This window comes from Hyla sarda, chromosome 3 (assembly GCF_029499605.1).
Source record: "Hyla sarda isolate aHylSar1 chromosome 3, aHylSar1.hap1, whole genome shotgun sequence".
NCBI lineage: Eukaryota > Metazoa > Chordata > Amphibia > Anura > Hylidae > Hyla > Hyla sarda.
In genome coordinates this window covers 151,971,308-151,990,043 of record NC_079191.1, presented here as the reverse complement: position 1 = coordinate 151,990,043, position 18,736 = coordinate 151,971,308, and the positions used below count along the sequence as shown (strand labels likewise).

The 18,736-nt window shown below is 42.7% G+C and overlaps 1 protein-coding gene across 10 annotated transcripts in view; it reads right to left on the bottom strand.

Moving 5' to 3' along the window:
• USP13 (ubiquitin specific peptidase 13) overlaps positions 1–18,736 on the bottom strand; it is a 153,847-nt gene that overhangs the window by 52,617 nt on the left and 82,494 nt on the right. For all 10 annotated transcript variants that reach the window (XM_056565255.1, XM_056565250.1, XM_056565246.1 and 7 more), the window contains 5 exons: positions 5,388–5,509; positions 4,707–4,849; positions 3,691–3,875; positions 2,837–2,931; positions 913–1,100 (listed from right to left, as the gene is read on the bottom strand). In XM_056565255.1, the coding sequence (XP_056421230.1) occupies positions 913–1,100; positions 2,837–2,931; positions 3,691–3,875; positions 4,707–4,849; positions 5,388–5,509 (733 nt within the window). The remainder of the gene's footprint in view (positions 1–912; positions 1,101–2,836; positions 2,932–3,690; positions 3,876–4,706; positions 4,850–5,387; positions 5,510–18,736) is intronic.

Below are 18,736 nucleotides of genomic sequence, written 5' to 3'. Positions count from 1 at the left end.
TCCACTATGTGCGTATGTCAGTCTCTTGGCATATGTTTACAAACATCATCTTTCAGACACTAATTCCTTTCATTTCAGGGACCTTTCTACTTATAAATACACAAGGAAAGGTGAATGGTAAGCAGTGTCCATTTAAAGAGGATTTACATTTTGGGTCCCATGTGAATTCCTGACCACTGAGCACCCACTTCTATTGGGAATAGCCCCCCCCCCCCCCTTTAGTACTTTGCCTTTGTATCACAAAAAAAAGGGTGCCAAAGTTTGTATATTTGTAACAGAATATAATAATCATAATAATAACAAATAATTATTGTAAAGAAGTGAAAATGAACAAAATACGAAAATAATTAGGTGACCCACACATGTAAAACAGACTATACATAATAATGATATCACTACCTGGCTACAGGATAAAACAATAATGACCATCAGTCACCATGGACAAATTGACAAACTACCCATGTGTCCATTAACTATCTTTACTGTAGTTCTCTCCTCAAGCTTATTTTACCTAAACTATAATATAAGTTTATTATGCTCAATTTATAACCTTTAAAGGGTGCCTCTAGTGTCCCTGGCCTACAGGGACAGTAGGAGAAGCTGCCAGCACATCAGGTGACATTGTAGCAATGACAACTGTACAATGGTTAAAGCCTCTCCAGCATACAGACATAGGGTGGTATACAGGTGCCTTGCCAACAGTAAAAATCAATGTGCTGGATGTGCCATCACATTTAAACCTCTGACGAAAGACAAAAATCTCTGTGACACTGGAAGTATGACACTATTCACACCTTGCCCTCATGACTTAACGTCATATTTTGGAATGAGGTTCAGTGGAGGAATTCTTTATTAATAACTCTGATCTCTGAACTGTGCATGTATCCGTAGACGGTAAGAACAGATACATACGCCCTCTGAAATTCTGGTATGCTGAAGATGACCTGCATCACTGTGCTGAGGTAGGAGCTGTTCCCCTGGTTTCTTATACCAGTGTAGCCAGAGCCAAATGTTGGTTTCAGCTTAAGTCCAGTTTCTTGGATGACTTCCCATTCACTGACCCTTGGTTTAACTTCATTATCCATCACACCATTCTCTGTCTAAAATGAAAGAAATAGGAAAGTATATCAAAAATCTTAAAGGGGTACTCCGGTGGAAAACTTTTATTTTTAAATCAGTTGGTGCCAAAAAGTTAAACAGATTTGTAAATCACTTCTATTAAAAAAATATTAATCCTTCCAGTACTTATTAGCGGCTACATACTACAGAGGAAATGTTTTTTTGGGGGGGATTTCTTTTCTGTCTCTGCACAGTGCTCTCTGCTGACACCTCTGTCCATTTTAGGAACTGTCCAGAGCAGCATATCTTTGCTATGGGGACATTTAAAGGGGTATTCCAACTCAAACAACCTATCCCCTAGCCACAAGATAGAGAATATGTGTCTAATCATAAGAGGTCCAACCTTTAGGACCCTGCAAGATTTCTAGAACAGAGCTGAATGAAGCGGTGAGTCGGTACACAGTCAACTCATTGTCTATGGAAGTGCTGTAGATACTCAAGTACATAGCTTGGGTATCTTCAGCACTTCCATTGACAATTAATGGACTGCATGCCAAGAGGTAGGTGTCCGTTTTAGAGATTGTGGGGGAACCCAGAGGTAGGACCCCACCACGATCAGACACTGTAGATAGAAGATGTGTTTTTAGGGTTGTAACATGTGTTAGGGCTGTAACATGTGTTTTTAGGGCTGTATACAGGTATGGGTCTGTCTTTCTAATAAGAAGTATATGAAAAGAACATTAATAAAAAGTAGAATTGGGGCATGTCCTCTTTAAAATACTACTGTATTGTTTAGACATATTCATCTTGTGCTAATCCAGCTCTGTAGGGAAACAATTACACTTGTGTCCAGGTTTCCCCACAGATTACAGATGATCACTAGGGGGATTCAACACGGACATTTTGGGTTTCAACTTTTCGTCAAGACAACTTTTCTAACAACTAAAGATTATCCAAAGTGTAGAATCCCTTTACCTTTAAGAAGAGAAGAAAGGAATTTGGAGATTTGTATTACATAACATATAGATTAATCTCCTAAAAAGATACAGTGTGAACTAACAATAACGTTTTGGACCCATTTATACCTAGTGTTGGTAATTTAAACTTTGGCTGCCATTTATGTAACCGTGAGCTTTTATAGTACCTATAATTTACCATTACATTACATGTCACAGATCAGTTAAACATTCTTAAAAACGTAGGCCAGTATAGTTTGGAACCATCCAAAGAGTTGGATAATATCACTGTACAGCATGCTGCCAAACCTACGGTACATTTTTCAGGAATCCACTCTTATACAGTATTTCATTGCTCCTGTTTGTTTAATAGTGATGAGAAAGCAATGGAGCAGACAGACCACTAAAGTGTACAAATGTATTGGCATTGTAAAACCTATAGAAAGCACTGGAAAACCGGAAACAAAGTGGCACAACCTTCTGCTTACAAAGCAAAGTGTTCACTGTCTAACAAAAAAAACTAGCCTTACTACCTATAGAAACCAATCCCAGCTCAGTTCTCAAGAAGTAAAATAAAAGCAGCAGTATACTAGATGCTACGGGCAGCATTGCCAGTTATTTAGTTAGACAGTTTTGATGCATGAGGCCCACAATATATGGAGGCTTTAGAGTCATCTTGAAATTGCTGACAATAGAGAACTCGAAAAATTTGAAAAAAAAAAATATGAATCAAATACAAAAACTAAAACTGGAAATATCAGACCAATTCAGAACAAGTAATATAAATAATCTTTATAAATCTTCATGTATCTTATACAAACCCCTTGCATCTGTAGCATATCAATCCCAAAATGTGCAAGATGTTTGGCAAGGTGTGGGTCTATAACAGCTTCTTCCTCATCAAAGGAATATACATCTGTCAAGAGAAAATATGTGCTGCAATTTACAATGTTTCTGCATTTAATACACTTTGAAAACCTAACAACCTAAAGAACTAATACAGAGACTGATATTTGTGGCCCGGCTTCCCTAAAAGGGCAACCATTCTTTACAGTGTGCCCCTGCTCTAGCTTCGCTCATGAAGAGTGCTTATGAGTGGGTGACAACCCATTTGTCCTAAGCTAAGAAATTAAGGTTGCACTTTCTACTTTTACGATAAGCAGTTGTCCATTGCATCCAAACAGATTCCAGCTTTTTAAAAATGATAGCTGGAATCTGATTGGTTGCTAAGGGCAACTGTACCACTGTTCCTTCACACAAGGTTTGATAGATCTCCTAAATCTACCCCACTGAGTGCAGTGAAGTTGTGCAAAAATGTAGCAACTTTTTAAAAAGTGGCATATAATAAACATGTAAACATGTCTACAAAGCTATGACACTCAAACCACAACCATTTTTAGGCCAAAAACAGGGGAGTAGGTTGAATTAGGACCTCAGAACAAAACTGTACAATATACGGACAATCCCACATCAGGTGCCAGAAATCCGCTCTAGGCGCATGGCAGCGATGACAGGCCGCCGAGTCAGAACGACCCATTTCTAGCAGTCTAACCGGAGTTTATGGCATCACTTTTAAAACATGCTTTGTGGTTTACAGTTGTATTAGAATAACCAGGCAATAAAGTCAGATTATTATGTTATTTCAGATTTGTTCTATGTATAAATTTCCACTTACCTGCTCCATCTGGTGTAATAGTTCCAAGTTTTACAGCTAATGGATAGCCCATCTGCTTGTGGTGTTCCAAGGCATGTCCATTCCCACCATTACCTGAGCAAAACCACCTTCCACACATTACTGAACCATCTGTCAGGTTTAGCCACAGGTTTTCCCGTAGTTCACACTTCGCACATTTCCAGCCACTGCAGATCAATTCCAAAATATTTCAAAAATTAAAACATATGAATTTTGAGATATTCTTCAGAATTCACACGTGACAGATTTGCACAGGTAAAACACTAGGTATCACAGAACATACTCAGGATACTTCCTAAGTGGGAAAGCATGAATGCTGCAAAATTTCAAACCTTCAGCATGCTCATTCTGCTGCAGAAATGCCATGAATATTTACTTTATAGATGGGGTAAAATCTGCACAGAGTTTTTGCCATGATTTCACCACAGGTTTTGTAGCTTTAAAAGGTGTACTTAGTCGCTAGACATCTTATCTCGGCTGCTGGGATGTCTGATCTCCGGGCCCCAGCGTTCTGAACATTTATGTTTAGAATGCCGGGTTTGGGTGGCCCTGGTCGTGACGTCACACCACCCCTCTCCATTCATGTCTATGTGAGGGAGCGTGACTAGTGACACAGCCACCACACACCCTCCCACAGACATGAATGGAGAGGGCGTGGTGTGACGTCATGACCAGGGCCACCCAAACCCGGCGTTATGAACATAAAGTTCGGAACGCCTGGGTGCCAGCCTGGGGATGTCAGGGGGTCCCAGTGGCTGGACCCCCCATGGTCAGACATGTTATCCCCTATCCTATGGATAGGGGATAAGGTGTTTAAGGGGGTAGTACCCCTTTAACAGTATACCTTACCCTTATAACATTAGTTTTCTGTCCATTGAGATGATGTAAGCGTCAATTGACTTTAATGAGTTGTAAACACAAGACAAATTAATAATTTGACACGACAACCAACAAGTATATATTACATTAATTTTCACTTTTTTCTCTGTAGAATTTACCTTGGTGGTATCCTTACACCATTGTCTATTTGCACAAGGTTATTTGCAAACTTTGACATTTGTAGTTCTTCCTCCCAGGACTCCTGTTCCAATTTTCTATATGGAGACTTGGAATTTAGAACAGCATCACAAGCTATTGTTACCTGCATCAAAAGACACAACAGAAGGCTACTCAGTACTGACAAAGCCATTACTTACCATCTCCATTTACACCAAAAGGATACAAAAGGCAGGGCAAATCGTTCAAAAATGGTATTTTACATTTAGCATTTCATGTGTCACGATAACTGTGATCCTCAAACTATCAGCAGGTACAGATTTGATTGTACTTCGTGACAGATATTTTCATAGTTCAGATTGTAAGGTTAAGAAAAGGTGAATGCATATAAACTACACCCTTACAAGGGCCGCTACATGCTCTAAATGAACCAATGTTGTAGATCACACTTCAAAGTTTTAAAAAGTTTTTCAATATATCATTCTACACTATATGGTTCCAATAAAATTACAAATTGCCTTGCAGAAACAAGCCCCCCAAATGGTCATATGGATTTATTGATGGAAAAAAATAAATAAATATATATATATATATATATATATATATATATATATATATACACATATAAGCACGTTTTTGCAGTATTTAACAAATGATAGTATAAAATATGCAAAACTACTAACCAAAGCTGGGAGCTCCTCTATATTAGGTAAGGCAATTTCAAAGTGATCTGGAAATATAACAAGTTTGGCTTCATCTTCAAGCTCATAATCATCACTGTTGAAATCTGCATCAATTTCAAGATCTAAAAATAAACAAACACAAGGAACCAAAAAAAAAGGAAAAAAAAGTAATGAAGCAATGAATCCAACTAGTGCATACAACTAGAAACAATATTTATTGTTATTTAATGCCTGCTGTTTCCTGCTAAGGCTACAATCACATCACTGTAGGTTACCAAAATTTTAAAAGGGGCAGCAATGTACTGCCCAACGTGTTGTCAATTACTTCACTAAAGTCTAATCTGTGTAGAGGAAGAGTGGTGTAGTTGCCCACAGATTAAGGGTACGTTCACACGTACGCAGATTTGATGCGCAGGATTTGATGCACAGGATTTTCTGCAGCAGGTTTCAATGTAAACTAAATGACTGAACACAGCTTCTAATCTGCAGTTACAAATCCTGCGCATCAAATCTGCGCAGGATCCTGTATGTAAATTACAATTTTAGGGACAAGTCCCCAAGGAGTGCCCTAAACTAGAGATCACTTAACTAAATTATTAAAACTTAACTTTTATTACAACCACTTAATTATAAATTGTGCTTTTGGTACCATAGTGAAAAAATGTTAAAAAGTCCGGTCATCCACTGTGTGACTACAAATGGGTCAATATTACCAATATACCTTGTGATCAGTGTCACAGTGGGAAAATCTAGCTCTCACAGACAGTGTTTCCACCGCTGACTAGAGAAATTCCCACCCAATTAAAGTATTGCTTTTGTGTCACTAGGATGCCGTTTTATAAAAACATTATAGCCCCTCCTGCTAACGTTTCGCCAGCGTACCCTGGCTTTTTCAAAGAAGTGAGGACTCACTTCTTTGAAAAAGCCAGGGTACGCTGGCGAAACGTTAGCAGGAGGGGCTATAATGTTTTTATAAAACGGCATCCTAGTGACACAAAAGCAATACTTTAATTGGGTGGGAATTTCTCTAGTCAGCGGTGGAAACACTGTCTGTGAGAGCTAGATTTTCCCACTGTGACACTGATCACAAGGTATATTGGTAATATTGACCCATTTGTAGTCACACAGTGGATGACCGGACTTTTTAACATTTTTTCACTATGGTACCAAAAGCACAATTTATAATTAAGTGGTTGTAATAAAAGTTAAGTTTTAATAATTTAGTTAAGTGATCTCTAGTTTAGGGCAGTCCTTGGGGACTTGTCCGTAAAATTGTAATTTTCATTGTTTTGCCCTGAGACACTTAGGAGTATTTGATTGGTTTGGATCCTGTATGTGTGAACGTATCCTAATTCTTTCATGTTTCAGATCTCCCTGCAGCACCAAAGGATAGGGGATAAGATGTCTGATCGTGGGGGGCCCGCTGCTGAGACCCCCGCGATCTTGCTGCAGCACCCGCATTGTATGCGGGTACTGAATCTCCAGTTTCGGAAACCTCCGGGTTTCTTGGACTGGGGACGTGACGTCCTGTCACGCCCCCTCCATTCATATCTGTGGGAGGGGGCGTGACGGTATTTGGATAGGGGATAAAATGTTTTTGCCCGGAATACCCCTTTAATACTAGAATGGTTGGAATCTGGCCACTTGGACCTTCACAGATTGCTAAAATGCCAGACCCTGGTATCCCATTATCCCCATAGAAGGAGTTTGAATGGAGCAGTGGTTGAGCATACTCCTTTGCCAATCCATTCAAAGTACATGGCAGCAATAGAAAATGCAGATCCCACAATAATATAGCATTTATCAGCTACCCAGTGATCTGGTGAGAATGATGATTATGATCAGACCTCTTACACACATGCCAATTTAGCACTTTCTCCTTTCCAGTGTATAGTGGATATAATGAAAAAAAAGGAGAAAAAATGATGAATTGGAGTGTTGCCTCCTATTCATAATTTTATATATTTTTCAGCCTTACAAACTATTGTACTGTAATAACCACAAGAAAGGTTCTAGTAGGAATGTATAAACTGCATGTCCTCTTTGCATATACTGTCATTACCACCATTTACCATTTCCCTCTATCAACCGGGATTGTATCAAACTACTTGAGCATTCCAAATTGTCCTTTACAATACAACAAAAACATTAGTATGTAAGCAGTACGGTAACATGCCATCTAACACTGTCATGTCAAAAACCAAGTCACAGATACATCATGGAAAGATGTCATAGCTCTGCCTCTAATAAAGATTCCACTTGATAGTAAGATAATCTGGTTCAGGGTTGTGACAGGTCTATAGATTACTATTTGGGTATCATAAGTGAGGTATTCTAACATACCGAGCCAATATTACTTAAAATCCAAAAATTATGTCAGGTGGAGTATGATGAAAGTCATAAATATAGGTAATATTCCAGCAAATTAAATGCCAAAGGCAATTCTGCAGTACCAAACCATAGCAAGTCCCATAGAACAGTAACATCACGTATTTACATGAGCCTACTGAAGTATTTCCCATTCACTTTGAAAACTGATTTGCCAACACATAAAATATTTATCCTGGTATATTAAATAGTCAGAATGACATGATATAATAATCTCTTGTTCATATTAAAGAAAAATTCATTGAATGTAGATTGGCCTGTAAACGTTTTAGCTTTTACATAGAATTAGCATAACCAACTGAGTGTTTTGAATCCTTTGAAGGCTCAAGGTAACCTTGGGATTACACTGAATAGTCATGTTTTAGGGATACTTGATCTGGTCATGAATTGTTCAATAACAGAGCTATAGATAGAAAGATATCAAGAACAGATGATCTACCAGGTAATGTGATTCTTCTATTTACTTACAGAATATGATGGGATCAAAATCAATGATAGCATGGAGACAACTCACTGACAGCTACACCTGGTGAGCTAGTGCAAAGTCAGGGCCGGACTGGGTGTGAAAACCAGCCCTGGAAAAAATTACATACCAGCCCCATAGTGTTGCGGCATTATATCAGCACATCGTCATTTTCTTGTTCATAAAAGGTAAAATCATGCATTTTAAAGAATATTTGAAGAGTGCCTTATTTATAGATAAGACCTATACAAAGATCAAAAAAAGTTGAAAACGTGGAGCAATCATCAAGAGTAGAACATTAAGGTGCAGTATAGTTCCCCCACATTACGTGCAGTATAGTTTCCCCACATTACGTGCAGTATAGTTTCCCCACATTACGTGCAGTATAGTTCCCCCACATTAGGTGCAGTATAGTTCCCCCACATTAGGTGCAGTCACTGAGGACAAGCAGGGCTCTGTACACTGAGGACAAGCAGGGCTCTGTACACTGAGGACAAGCAGGGCTCTGTACACTGAGGACAAGCAGGGCTCTGTACACTGAGGACAAGCAGGGCTCTGTACACTGAGGACAAGCAGGGCTCTGTACACTGAGGACAAGCTGGGCTCTGTACACTGAGGACAAGCAGGGCTCTGTACACTGAGGACAAGCTGAGATCTGTACACTGAGGACAAGCAGGGCTCTGTACTCTGAGGACAAGCAGGGCTCTGTACACTGAGGACAAGCAAGGCTCTGTACACTGAGGACAAGCACGGCTCTGTACACTGAGGACAAGCAAGGCTCTGTACACTGAGGACAAGCAGGGCTCTGTACACTGAGGACAAGCAGGGCTCTGTACACTGAGGACAAGCAGGGCTCTGTACACTGAGGACAAGCAGGGCTCTGTACACTGAGGACAAGCTGGGATCTGTACACTGAGTACAAGCAGGGCTCTGTACACTGAGGACAAGCAGGGCTCTGTACCTGAGGACAAGCAGGGCTCTGTACACTGAGGACAAGCAGGGCTCTGTACCTGAGGACAAGCAGGGCCGTGTGCACTGACGTCAAGCAGGATTCTGTACACTGAGGACAAGCAGGGCTCTGTACACTGAGGTCAAGCAGGGCTCTGTACACTGAGGACAAGCAGGGCTCTGTACACTGAGGACAAGCAGGGCTCTGTACACTGAGGACAAGCAGGGCTCTGTACACTGAGGACAAGCAGGGCTCTGTACACTGAGGACAAGCAGGGCTCTGTACACTGAGGACAAGCAGGGCTCTGTACACTGAGGACAAGCGGGGCTCTGTACACTGAGGACAAGCACGGCTCTGTACACTGAGGACAAGCACGGCTCTGTACACTGAGGACAAGCACGGCTCTGTACACTGAGGACAAGCAGGGCTCTGTACACTGAGGACAAGCAGGGCTCTGTACACTGAGGACAAGCTGGGATCTGTACACTGAGGACAAGCAGGGCTCTGTACCTGAGGACAAGCAGGGCTCTGTACACTGAGGATAAGCAGGGCTCTGTACCTGAGGACAAGCAGGGCCGTGTGCACTGACGTCAAGCAGGATTCTGTACACTGAGGACAAGCACGGCTCTGTACACTGAGGTCAAGCAGGGCTCTGTACACTGAGGACAAGCAGGGCTCTGTACACTGAGTACAAGCAGGGCTCTGTACACGGAGGACAAGCAGGGCTCTGTACCTGAGGACAAGCAGGGCTCTGTACCTGAGGACAAGCAGGGCCGTGTGCACTGACGTCAAGCAGTATTCTGTACCTGAGGACAAGCAGGGCCTGTACAAGAGAGAGCAGTGCGGCGGGCGCATTGATCAGTGGCACAGTGAACTCCGACGTGGCGCTGCTGCGCTTAGACGTGAGGTCACTTCACCCCCAGCAGCGCGCCATGCCGAAGTTCAAAGCGCCTCTCCCAGACAGCCACACTGACCACCCAGGGCCATAAGTAAGAAGCAGGGCCGGCCTGGAACAGTGCAGGGCCAGCCCTCTTTTTCTGTTAACAAATTTATCGTGGGCGCCCGGTGGCCTATGCAGGCCGCCTGAGTAGGCCGCTGGGCCTATTTTCATGTAGGGGCCTGGAGCCCCTACTTAAACCGGCCCTGCAACGCGGCCCCAGGGCCGGCGGCCCACTGGGAAATTTCCCGGTATCCCGGTAGGCCAGTTCGGGCCTGTGCAGAGTTAATGGACGGCTTCAATTTGCTTATTTCATTTTACTGTATCTTCCAAAACAAAGAAATTTGGAAATATGGACAATCGCTAAAAGTATCAGGTATTTTTTGAGTGATCAGATACAAGTCATGCCCTCTTATAAGCGGTTAAATCTGTCCTGCAATTAGACATGATATTGTGGACATCAAATGGTTCAAAGAATTCTAGACCTCATCTGGACAAACACGAAGCACTTGGGCACAGGCTGCAGCTGACAGAGTATAACAGGTGCCCTGACTTCTAGGTAACAGGGTGTCTGGAAAAAAACAACACATAAGATGTGGAAGAACAGAGGGGTGACTGGACATGTTGGCTTCAAAATTAGATCAGCTAACAACTGGCCCTCAGTGCTGCTATATATAGTTCTCTAGTGGGAAGTGACACAAGATAAGAAAAGTTCCTTTTTTTACAGTTTTTTTTTTGTATCAGTAATTTGTATAGACATAAATAACAAAAAATCATTTAGACTAAAGTGTACTTATATGACCTCTTCACTACCCTTGACATCACTAACTACCCCCTGACATAATGCCACTGGCAAGCACATAACTATGATTCATTCAAGTTTTAATAATTAACAATTGTTTATTAAGTATAGAAGCAATTAACATAAAAAGTGCTGTAAAAAGCAACAAGGGCCGCTATGCTTCTGATATAGTGCCTTAAAAGACAAGTAGAAGGGGTGGCAAGCAAATTGCATAGACAATAGTAAATAAACCGAACATGGTCTGGCATAAACAGATAGAACACAACCAAGGGAAAGAAATTGCTCGAAAAGGACACATTCTTTAACCCACTCTGCAACTTTTCCTAGCCCTCTCGACCTACAAGACAAAATACTACTTAATCTTTAAAACTATGTGCAATAGCCAGATTCGCTATCCATTTTACCATATTTTAATGAATTTCTGTGGGCACTTTCAATTCATTGGATGTCCATTGGTATATTATCCCCAGTCATGTTTCAAGAGTATTTAGGGGTCAAAAATTTACTCTAAAGGAGTATCTCCAATACTTGGCAGAGAAGAGCTAGCTCTTTTCCTTCTAGAGAACTTAGATAATTTTTTTCCCCCATGGAGCATTTGATGGCTTATAAGACTCCATATGCCAGTTTGGTAGCTTCCTTATGAAGACACACTATCCCCTCAGTCTAATATGATAACATTTTTAAAAAGGACTGCAATGTTCTATCATATAGCTGCAGTACTACATATCACCATTTATTACTAGCCAAGAACTTTAACGTGTTATAAAATTTAATACAGAAAACTGTAAAAGAAAATGTTACTTAGCATTACATGTGTTCTAGTTCTAATCAAAATAGACATATTGCATTCACCCCCGTGTTCTAAAGGAATTAAGTAATGTACCGTATTTTTCGCCCTATAGAACGCACCCTATTTTAAAGGTGCAAAATCTAGAAAAAGAAAGAGATTCTGCACCCAACAGTGATCTTCAACCTGCGGACCTCCAGATGTTGCAAAACTACAACTCCCAGCATGCCCGGACAGCCGTTGGCTGTCTGGGCATGCTGGGAGTTGTAGTTTTGCAACATCTGGAGGTCCGCAGGTTGAAGACCACTGGATAGGAGGTTATACTCACGTGTCCCCGCCGCTCCGGACCCGTCACCGTTGCCCTGGATGTCGCTCCATCGCTGTCGCTGCGTCCCCTTGGTGTCCCCGACGCTCCGGACGTCTTCTTCCCCGGGATCCACGCTCTCTGTCGCCGTCATCACGTTGCTACGCGCGCCGCTCCTATTGGATGACAGGACGGCGTGCCCGACAACGTGATGACGTCGAAGGAGAGCGCCGGCCATGCAGGGGATCCCCGCACGGAGCAGACACCGAGGAGGCAGGTAAGGTCCCTCCCAGTGTCCTGTAAGCTGTTCGGGACGCCGCAATTTCACCACGGCGGTCCCGAACAGCCCGACTGAGCAGCCGGGTTAGTGTTATTTTCGCTTCAGGTCAGCTTTGATCGCCGCATCTGAGGGGTTAATACAGGGCATCATCGCGATTGGTGATGTCCTGTATTAGCCGTGGGTCCCGGCCGTTGATGGCCGCAAGTATTCGCCGTATAAGACGCACCAACTCCCCCCCCCCCCCCCCCCCCACAGTTTTGGGGAAGAAAAAGTGCGTCTTATACGGTGAAAAAAACGGTAATAGAAAGACCCCTATTTTTAATATTCAGGGACTCTATAGTAACAGGGACTGTTCCCCAGGACTGGTACACGGCAAATGTGATGCCAATATTTAAAAAGGGGTCAAAAGGTGACCCCTGGAATTATAGTCCTGTTAGTTTATCCTCCGCTGTATGTAAATTGTTTGAGGGTTTTCTAAGAGATGCTATTTTGGAATATCTTGATAAATAATAAAATAAATGTATGACTCCATATCAGCATGGCTTTAAGAGGGATCGGTCCTGTCAAACTAACCTGATCAGCTTTTATGAGGAGGTGAGCTCCAGACTGGACCAGGGGCAATCGCTGGATGTCGTATATCTGGATTTTTCAAAAGCATCTGATACGGTGCCACATAAAAGGTTTGTACACAAAATTAGAAGGATGGGGCTGGGGGAGAATGTGTGTAAGTGGGTAAGTAACTGGCTCAGTGATAGGAAAGAGAGGGTGGTTATTAATGGTACTTATTCTGATTGGGTGACTGTAACTAGTGGGGTACCACAGGGGTCAGTTTTGGGTCATGTTATATTTTATATATTCATTAATGACCTTGTAAAGGGGTTGAATAGTAAAATAGCAATCTTTGCAGATGATACTAAACTCTGTAAAGCGGTAAACACTATAGAGGACAGTGCACTGTTACAAATGGATCTGGATAGTTGGAGGTTTTTCTGCTGGGAAGCGGCAGATGAGGTTCAACACTGATAAATGTAAGGTTATGCACATGGGGAGGAAAAATCCAGGCTTGGATTATGTATTAAATGGGAGAACACATGGGATGACTGACATGGAAAAGGACTTAGGAGTCTTAGTTAATAGTAAATTAAGCTGTAGTGGCCAGTGTCAGGCAGCTGCTGCCAAGGCAAATAATATCATGGGGTGCATCAATAGGGGCATAGATGCCCACAACAAGGAAATAATTCTACAACTGTACAAATCACTAGTCAGACCACACATAGAATACTGTGTACAGTACTCGGCACCAGTGTACAAGAAAGATACAGTGGAGCTGGAGAGGGTTCAAAGATGGGCAACCAGGGTAATACGGGGGAAGGGAGGACTACTGTACCCAGAAAGATTATCAGAATTAGGGTTATTTAGTTTAGAAAAAAGAAGGCTTAGGGGAGACCTAATAACTATGTAAAAATATATCAGGGGACCTTACATAGATCTCTCCCATGATCTATTTATACCCAGGACTGTATCTATAACAAGGGGGCATCCTCTACGTTTACAGGAAAGAAAGTTTTTACACCAGCACAGACAAGGGTTCTTTACTGTAAAAGCAGTGAGACTGTGAAATTCTCTGCCTGAGGAGAAGGTCATGGGGAACTCTGTAAAATAATTTAAAAGGGGTCTGGATGTATTTTTGGAGAATAATAACATTACAGGTTATGGATTCTACTGTAGATCTATAGGGACAGAAGGTTGATCCAGGGATCTATTCTGATTGCCATATTTGGAGTCAGTAAGGAATTTTTACTTCGAGTATGAGGGTTTTTTGCCTTCCTTTGGATCAACTCAGCAGGGACTCATTAGGGTTATAGGTTGAACTTGATGGACTCTGGCCTTTTTTCAACCTTGTGAACTATGTTACTATATGTAATATACATTATGGCAAAAGTTTATTACAGCTATTAAGTAGTAAATTCCTACAATCAGGACGTTGGAACTAAAATGGTTCTACACTCTTGATCTAAAGAAATAAGGAATGTAAGGATTTCACCCTGGGGATAGCTCTGGGGTCATCCTTGACACAGTCACAGGACACGTTTCTTCACAAACCTGCAAACAGCAAGTCCTATTTGAAAGTCTGGCTCCTTGCCAGCTTTATTAGAAATGTTGCAGGATAAATAAAAACATAAGACAGGAACAAACCAAAATCCTAGACCGTCCACTTCACGGTTGTGGGTGTCACTAACAGCCCTGGCCTTGTGCTCCTTGCAAGGTCCCCTGCCTCCCTCCAAAACCACCTTGCTGTCTTCTGGGGAGAGCCCAGACTACACTATCTGACTTCCTTTTAAACATACTTCCCCTCTCTGCTGCCTCATTGATTAGGCCCCAGGTGGAGGTTCCTCCAGGATCAGCTAGGGAAATACACCCTTTCCTTTCCACACTGTCACATATCCCACCCCTCTGCTCAGACCACCAGGGATGAGCACTTGTCTTCAAAAGACAGTGCACAAATGATCATGCATCTGTCTTCCTCTTCGGTCAACCCAACTGAAGATTGTTCACTTTCTTTCTTGAGGTGATAGTCCAGTAGAATGGTTGCCTTAGTGACACTTTCCTTTGTGCCCAGGAAAACAAAGGGGACCACTTCTTAGTCATGGTAACTCTTCTCACTCTCAACTCTAACTCTGATAACCATTGACTGGTCGACAATATTCTTAATGTGCCTTCCTTTCTTCCCAATGACTTTTCCCACCAAGTTTCGGGGAACAAACTCCAGGTAACCTCTTGCCTTCTTCACAGCATCTTGGTTATCACCATACACTTGACATGTACATGTATCTTTATCAAGAACAACAGCTGTCACCCCAGGGATCCTCCTTGCTTGTTGTATATTTGTGCCACGAGGGCCAATTACTAAACCCATCCAGTCTTCTCGTACATCAAATTGCACATAGAATCTGGACACTGAAGGACATAAGCTTTCCAGATACTTTCTAGCGTCTTTGGACAAAATTGTCTATAATATTGAGAATCAAAGACTTTGGAAATGTATGTTACTCAAAATGTTCACACTCTTAATAGTAACTTCATTGTCAGACAAGATAACCAGCTGGGCATTCTCTGAGTCATAATACACCAAATAGGCCCCCACTGCTTTTGTAAATTCCTTTGCGCACATCTGCCGTAAGTCTTCAGGAACTTTCAGCTTTACATTATAGAGGGGGTTCCTCACGACCTGTGTTCCATAGACTCCCTTGGAGTCTCTCACCTTCTCCCTGTTGCTCGGGGCAATGCCCTGGACACCTATGGCCTACAAGATGGTCCTTCCAGGCCTCTACCTTCTCTCACCAATGGCTGGACCGTAGTGTGAGCTTTGCTGGGCCCAACCGTCTAAGTCTGTCTTTGCTCAGAGTTCTTCGTCCAATTGAGCAATCCACACTACAAGTCTCCCAACTGCAGATTTCTCTTTGTCCGGTTCTGCTACAGCTTGGTCTCTGCTTTCTTTTAGAACCTTCATGTCCCCTTCCAGCTTAATTTTTTTTCTGCTGCTCACTCTTGAGCTTAACAGAGCTCACCTTTTCGCTTTCCAGCAGTTCTGTCAAGTTTTTGACAGTATCCTCCAGCGACAGCAGTTGTTCTCTCATCTGCTCATTGTCTTTACTCAGCTGCTACATCTCGGACACTTTCTGCTCATAGACTTTTAGCTGAGCCTCTTGTTCAGAGAGCTTCATTTTCAGTGAATCCAAGGTAGCTGCGTGAGACTTGATGTGCGTATTGTTCTGCGTTTCCAGACTCTGCACCTTACAGGCCATTACCACTTTCTCGAGCTCTTCCATGGCAACCTAGCCTGGTTATCACTTAGTAGAGCCGGATATGCCTCACGCAAAACATTAACTTCTTCCTTGAATAAGATTTGCTTGGCCAGACTCTCCAATTCGCTCTCCTTGCTGGTCACAAGATCCTGGGAGTGGGACAGTTCATCCTGCAGAGCCGAAAACTCACTTTTGTGGAGCTCCATATCTTTATACAGCTGAAGATTCACGTCCTGCTCTTTCTTCAAATCTGCTAGCGTTTTTCTTTCTCCTCTGTCAGGTGATGAACCTCTTCCTTTTGCAACAATTTAGCAGAAACCATCTGTAAAGTTTCTTCAAGATTCTGGATATGCTCCCTTTTCTTATAAAGACCAGCTTGTTTTTTCCGAGATCTTACTTACAGCGGTCTCTTCACTCTCGCTGCTGAACCGTGAGACATTGTCTTGTCCTCTGACAGTCACCTATCCTTGGCCTGTCTCTTCCTTCCAGCCAACTCATTCAGACTCTTCTCCACCTTTAGGAGTAGTCTCCCCTTTGCAAGGGTCTTGGCCACTTGGGCTTCAGGGTAGTTCCCGGACAGTCTCTCTGTACTGTCTCCCTGCTCACCCCCTGACTTATCTGTTACTTCATCCACGATCTCTCTGCTCACCGGCAGAAACGTCTAGAGCTCCTGGGTCTGGAACAACATCTCAACATCTGGTCCAGTGGTTCAACCTTCCTGGTCACAATCCATCTCTGGTCCAGACATCACATGTCCTTCACTCAGGACTCTGTGAAAGTAAGTGCAGCACTCGGTTCCACATGTACTCTCTTCAGTACTTCTGCATTATCCACAGACATCTCTGTAGCTTCTTTTCTGGTCACCTCTTCCAGATGACCACGCAATTTAAACCCCCCTTTGGGCTCATCTTTATTCACAAGGTTCAGCATAGCTTCCTATTTCTTGGTCTCAGTCACTTCTTCCAAGTGACAACGCAACTCTAGCCCCACCTAGGGCTCATCTTCAGCTCGCGGATGGAACCCATGTTCCTGTACCTGATCCGTTTCTGTTTTTACTGAAGACTCTGTTTCAGTCAGAGACACACTTGTCACTTGAGTCTTTGAATCCTCTTGGACTTGACTCACGGTCTGTTCTTCAGCTCTCCTAGCAGTCTGGCAGACCCCTATCTGACATAACTCTAGTGACTGCAGACATTCCCTATCCTCAGCCTCTGTTGAGTAACTCTCAACTAGTGGGTGGTGCAAGTCAAGTGTTGTGGGTCTATCATGTGTAACCGCTATAGTTACCTGACAGTCTTCCATAATTGCTGAAAAAATGGAAAATCCGTCCCCAGTACTACATCATACTCCAAGGAGGGCTCTATTGCAACCTTGTGATTCACAGTACCATAGGGAGTAGAAATACAGACATTGGCCCTCATTTACTAAGAAAATCGGGTTGTAAGTCTATGTTGCTTTCTTACCCGACTGCTTTTTTCCCCTGGTATTTATTATTATGTCGCATCCTGTTTGTCGCACGTGGGTTTTGTTGGTTTTGGTTTCCAACTCCTCTGAGCTGTCGGGAAAAAATCCACAACAATTCAACTAATTCGGGTTGGAAACCTTAATAAATACGTGGGAAAGCTAAGAAATGTTGGGTAACGCCCCTTTTTCGGGTTTGGGAGAATCCACATCGGGTCCGTCGGGAAAAAATGTCGCATCGTGTCGCAGACTGGCGCAGGATGTCTGCGACATGGCGCAGACAAAGATGCGACAAAAAAACCCAACAAAAGAGGTCGGGTTTAGAATAGTAAATGAGGGCCATTATTATAACCCCAAATAACTGCTTGTATAGACACTATGACAGGGTCTGGCTTCACCAGACTTAATATACATCTAGGCTCTAGCAAAGCAATTATCTTTTTACCACCTACTACCAGCTCACACAGGTTTTATTTTGTCCTGTCAGAGTTGGCAGCAGTACACATTACTTCAGTAAACATAGGCATGCATTTTTCACACAAAACATTATCACATTGCACATGTTCAAAATTTACAGGACAGTTCATAGCAATATGACCTAACTCATGCAAAGTGCCTTTTGTAAAATTTTCTCCCAGCCCTGGATTCAACATTTTCTGTTCACCAGACTTTTTTAGTCCAACCTGCAGAGTGTGAACAGTCTCTTAAGTTTTCAAGAGGGTTCCCCACCCTCACATGATTTAACAACTAGACATTGGTTGGAGTCGCCATGGACAGACTTCACACAATCAAGTAGTGTCACACCACCCACCATTACTTCAGGAACCTTTGTATGAGATTTCTCTGGAATACTCTCCCCCTCCCACAACTGCCAAAAACATGGGAAGTCTCTGCCCAGTATAATCTCTATCTCAAGCTCGGCACACACCTCCATAACATGGCTCACTGTCCCATAATAGGTTTCAAAGTCAATCAGAACAGTCTTACCAGGGTATTATGTCCAGCATGACTCTCGATACAGCCTAGTGACAGTCCAAATCCACGAACAGTGGGATTCCACCCCCCAGTAACTCACGGGTCCTCAAGTCCATCGTTTCTGGCCTCCTGACCTGAGGATCATCAGGTGTGAAGACATCCTCTTGCTGAGCTGCAGCTCACCATACCATCCATCT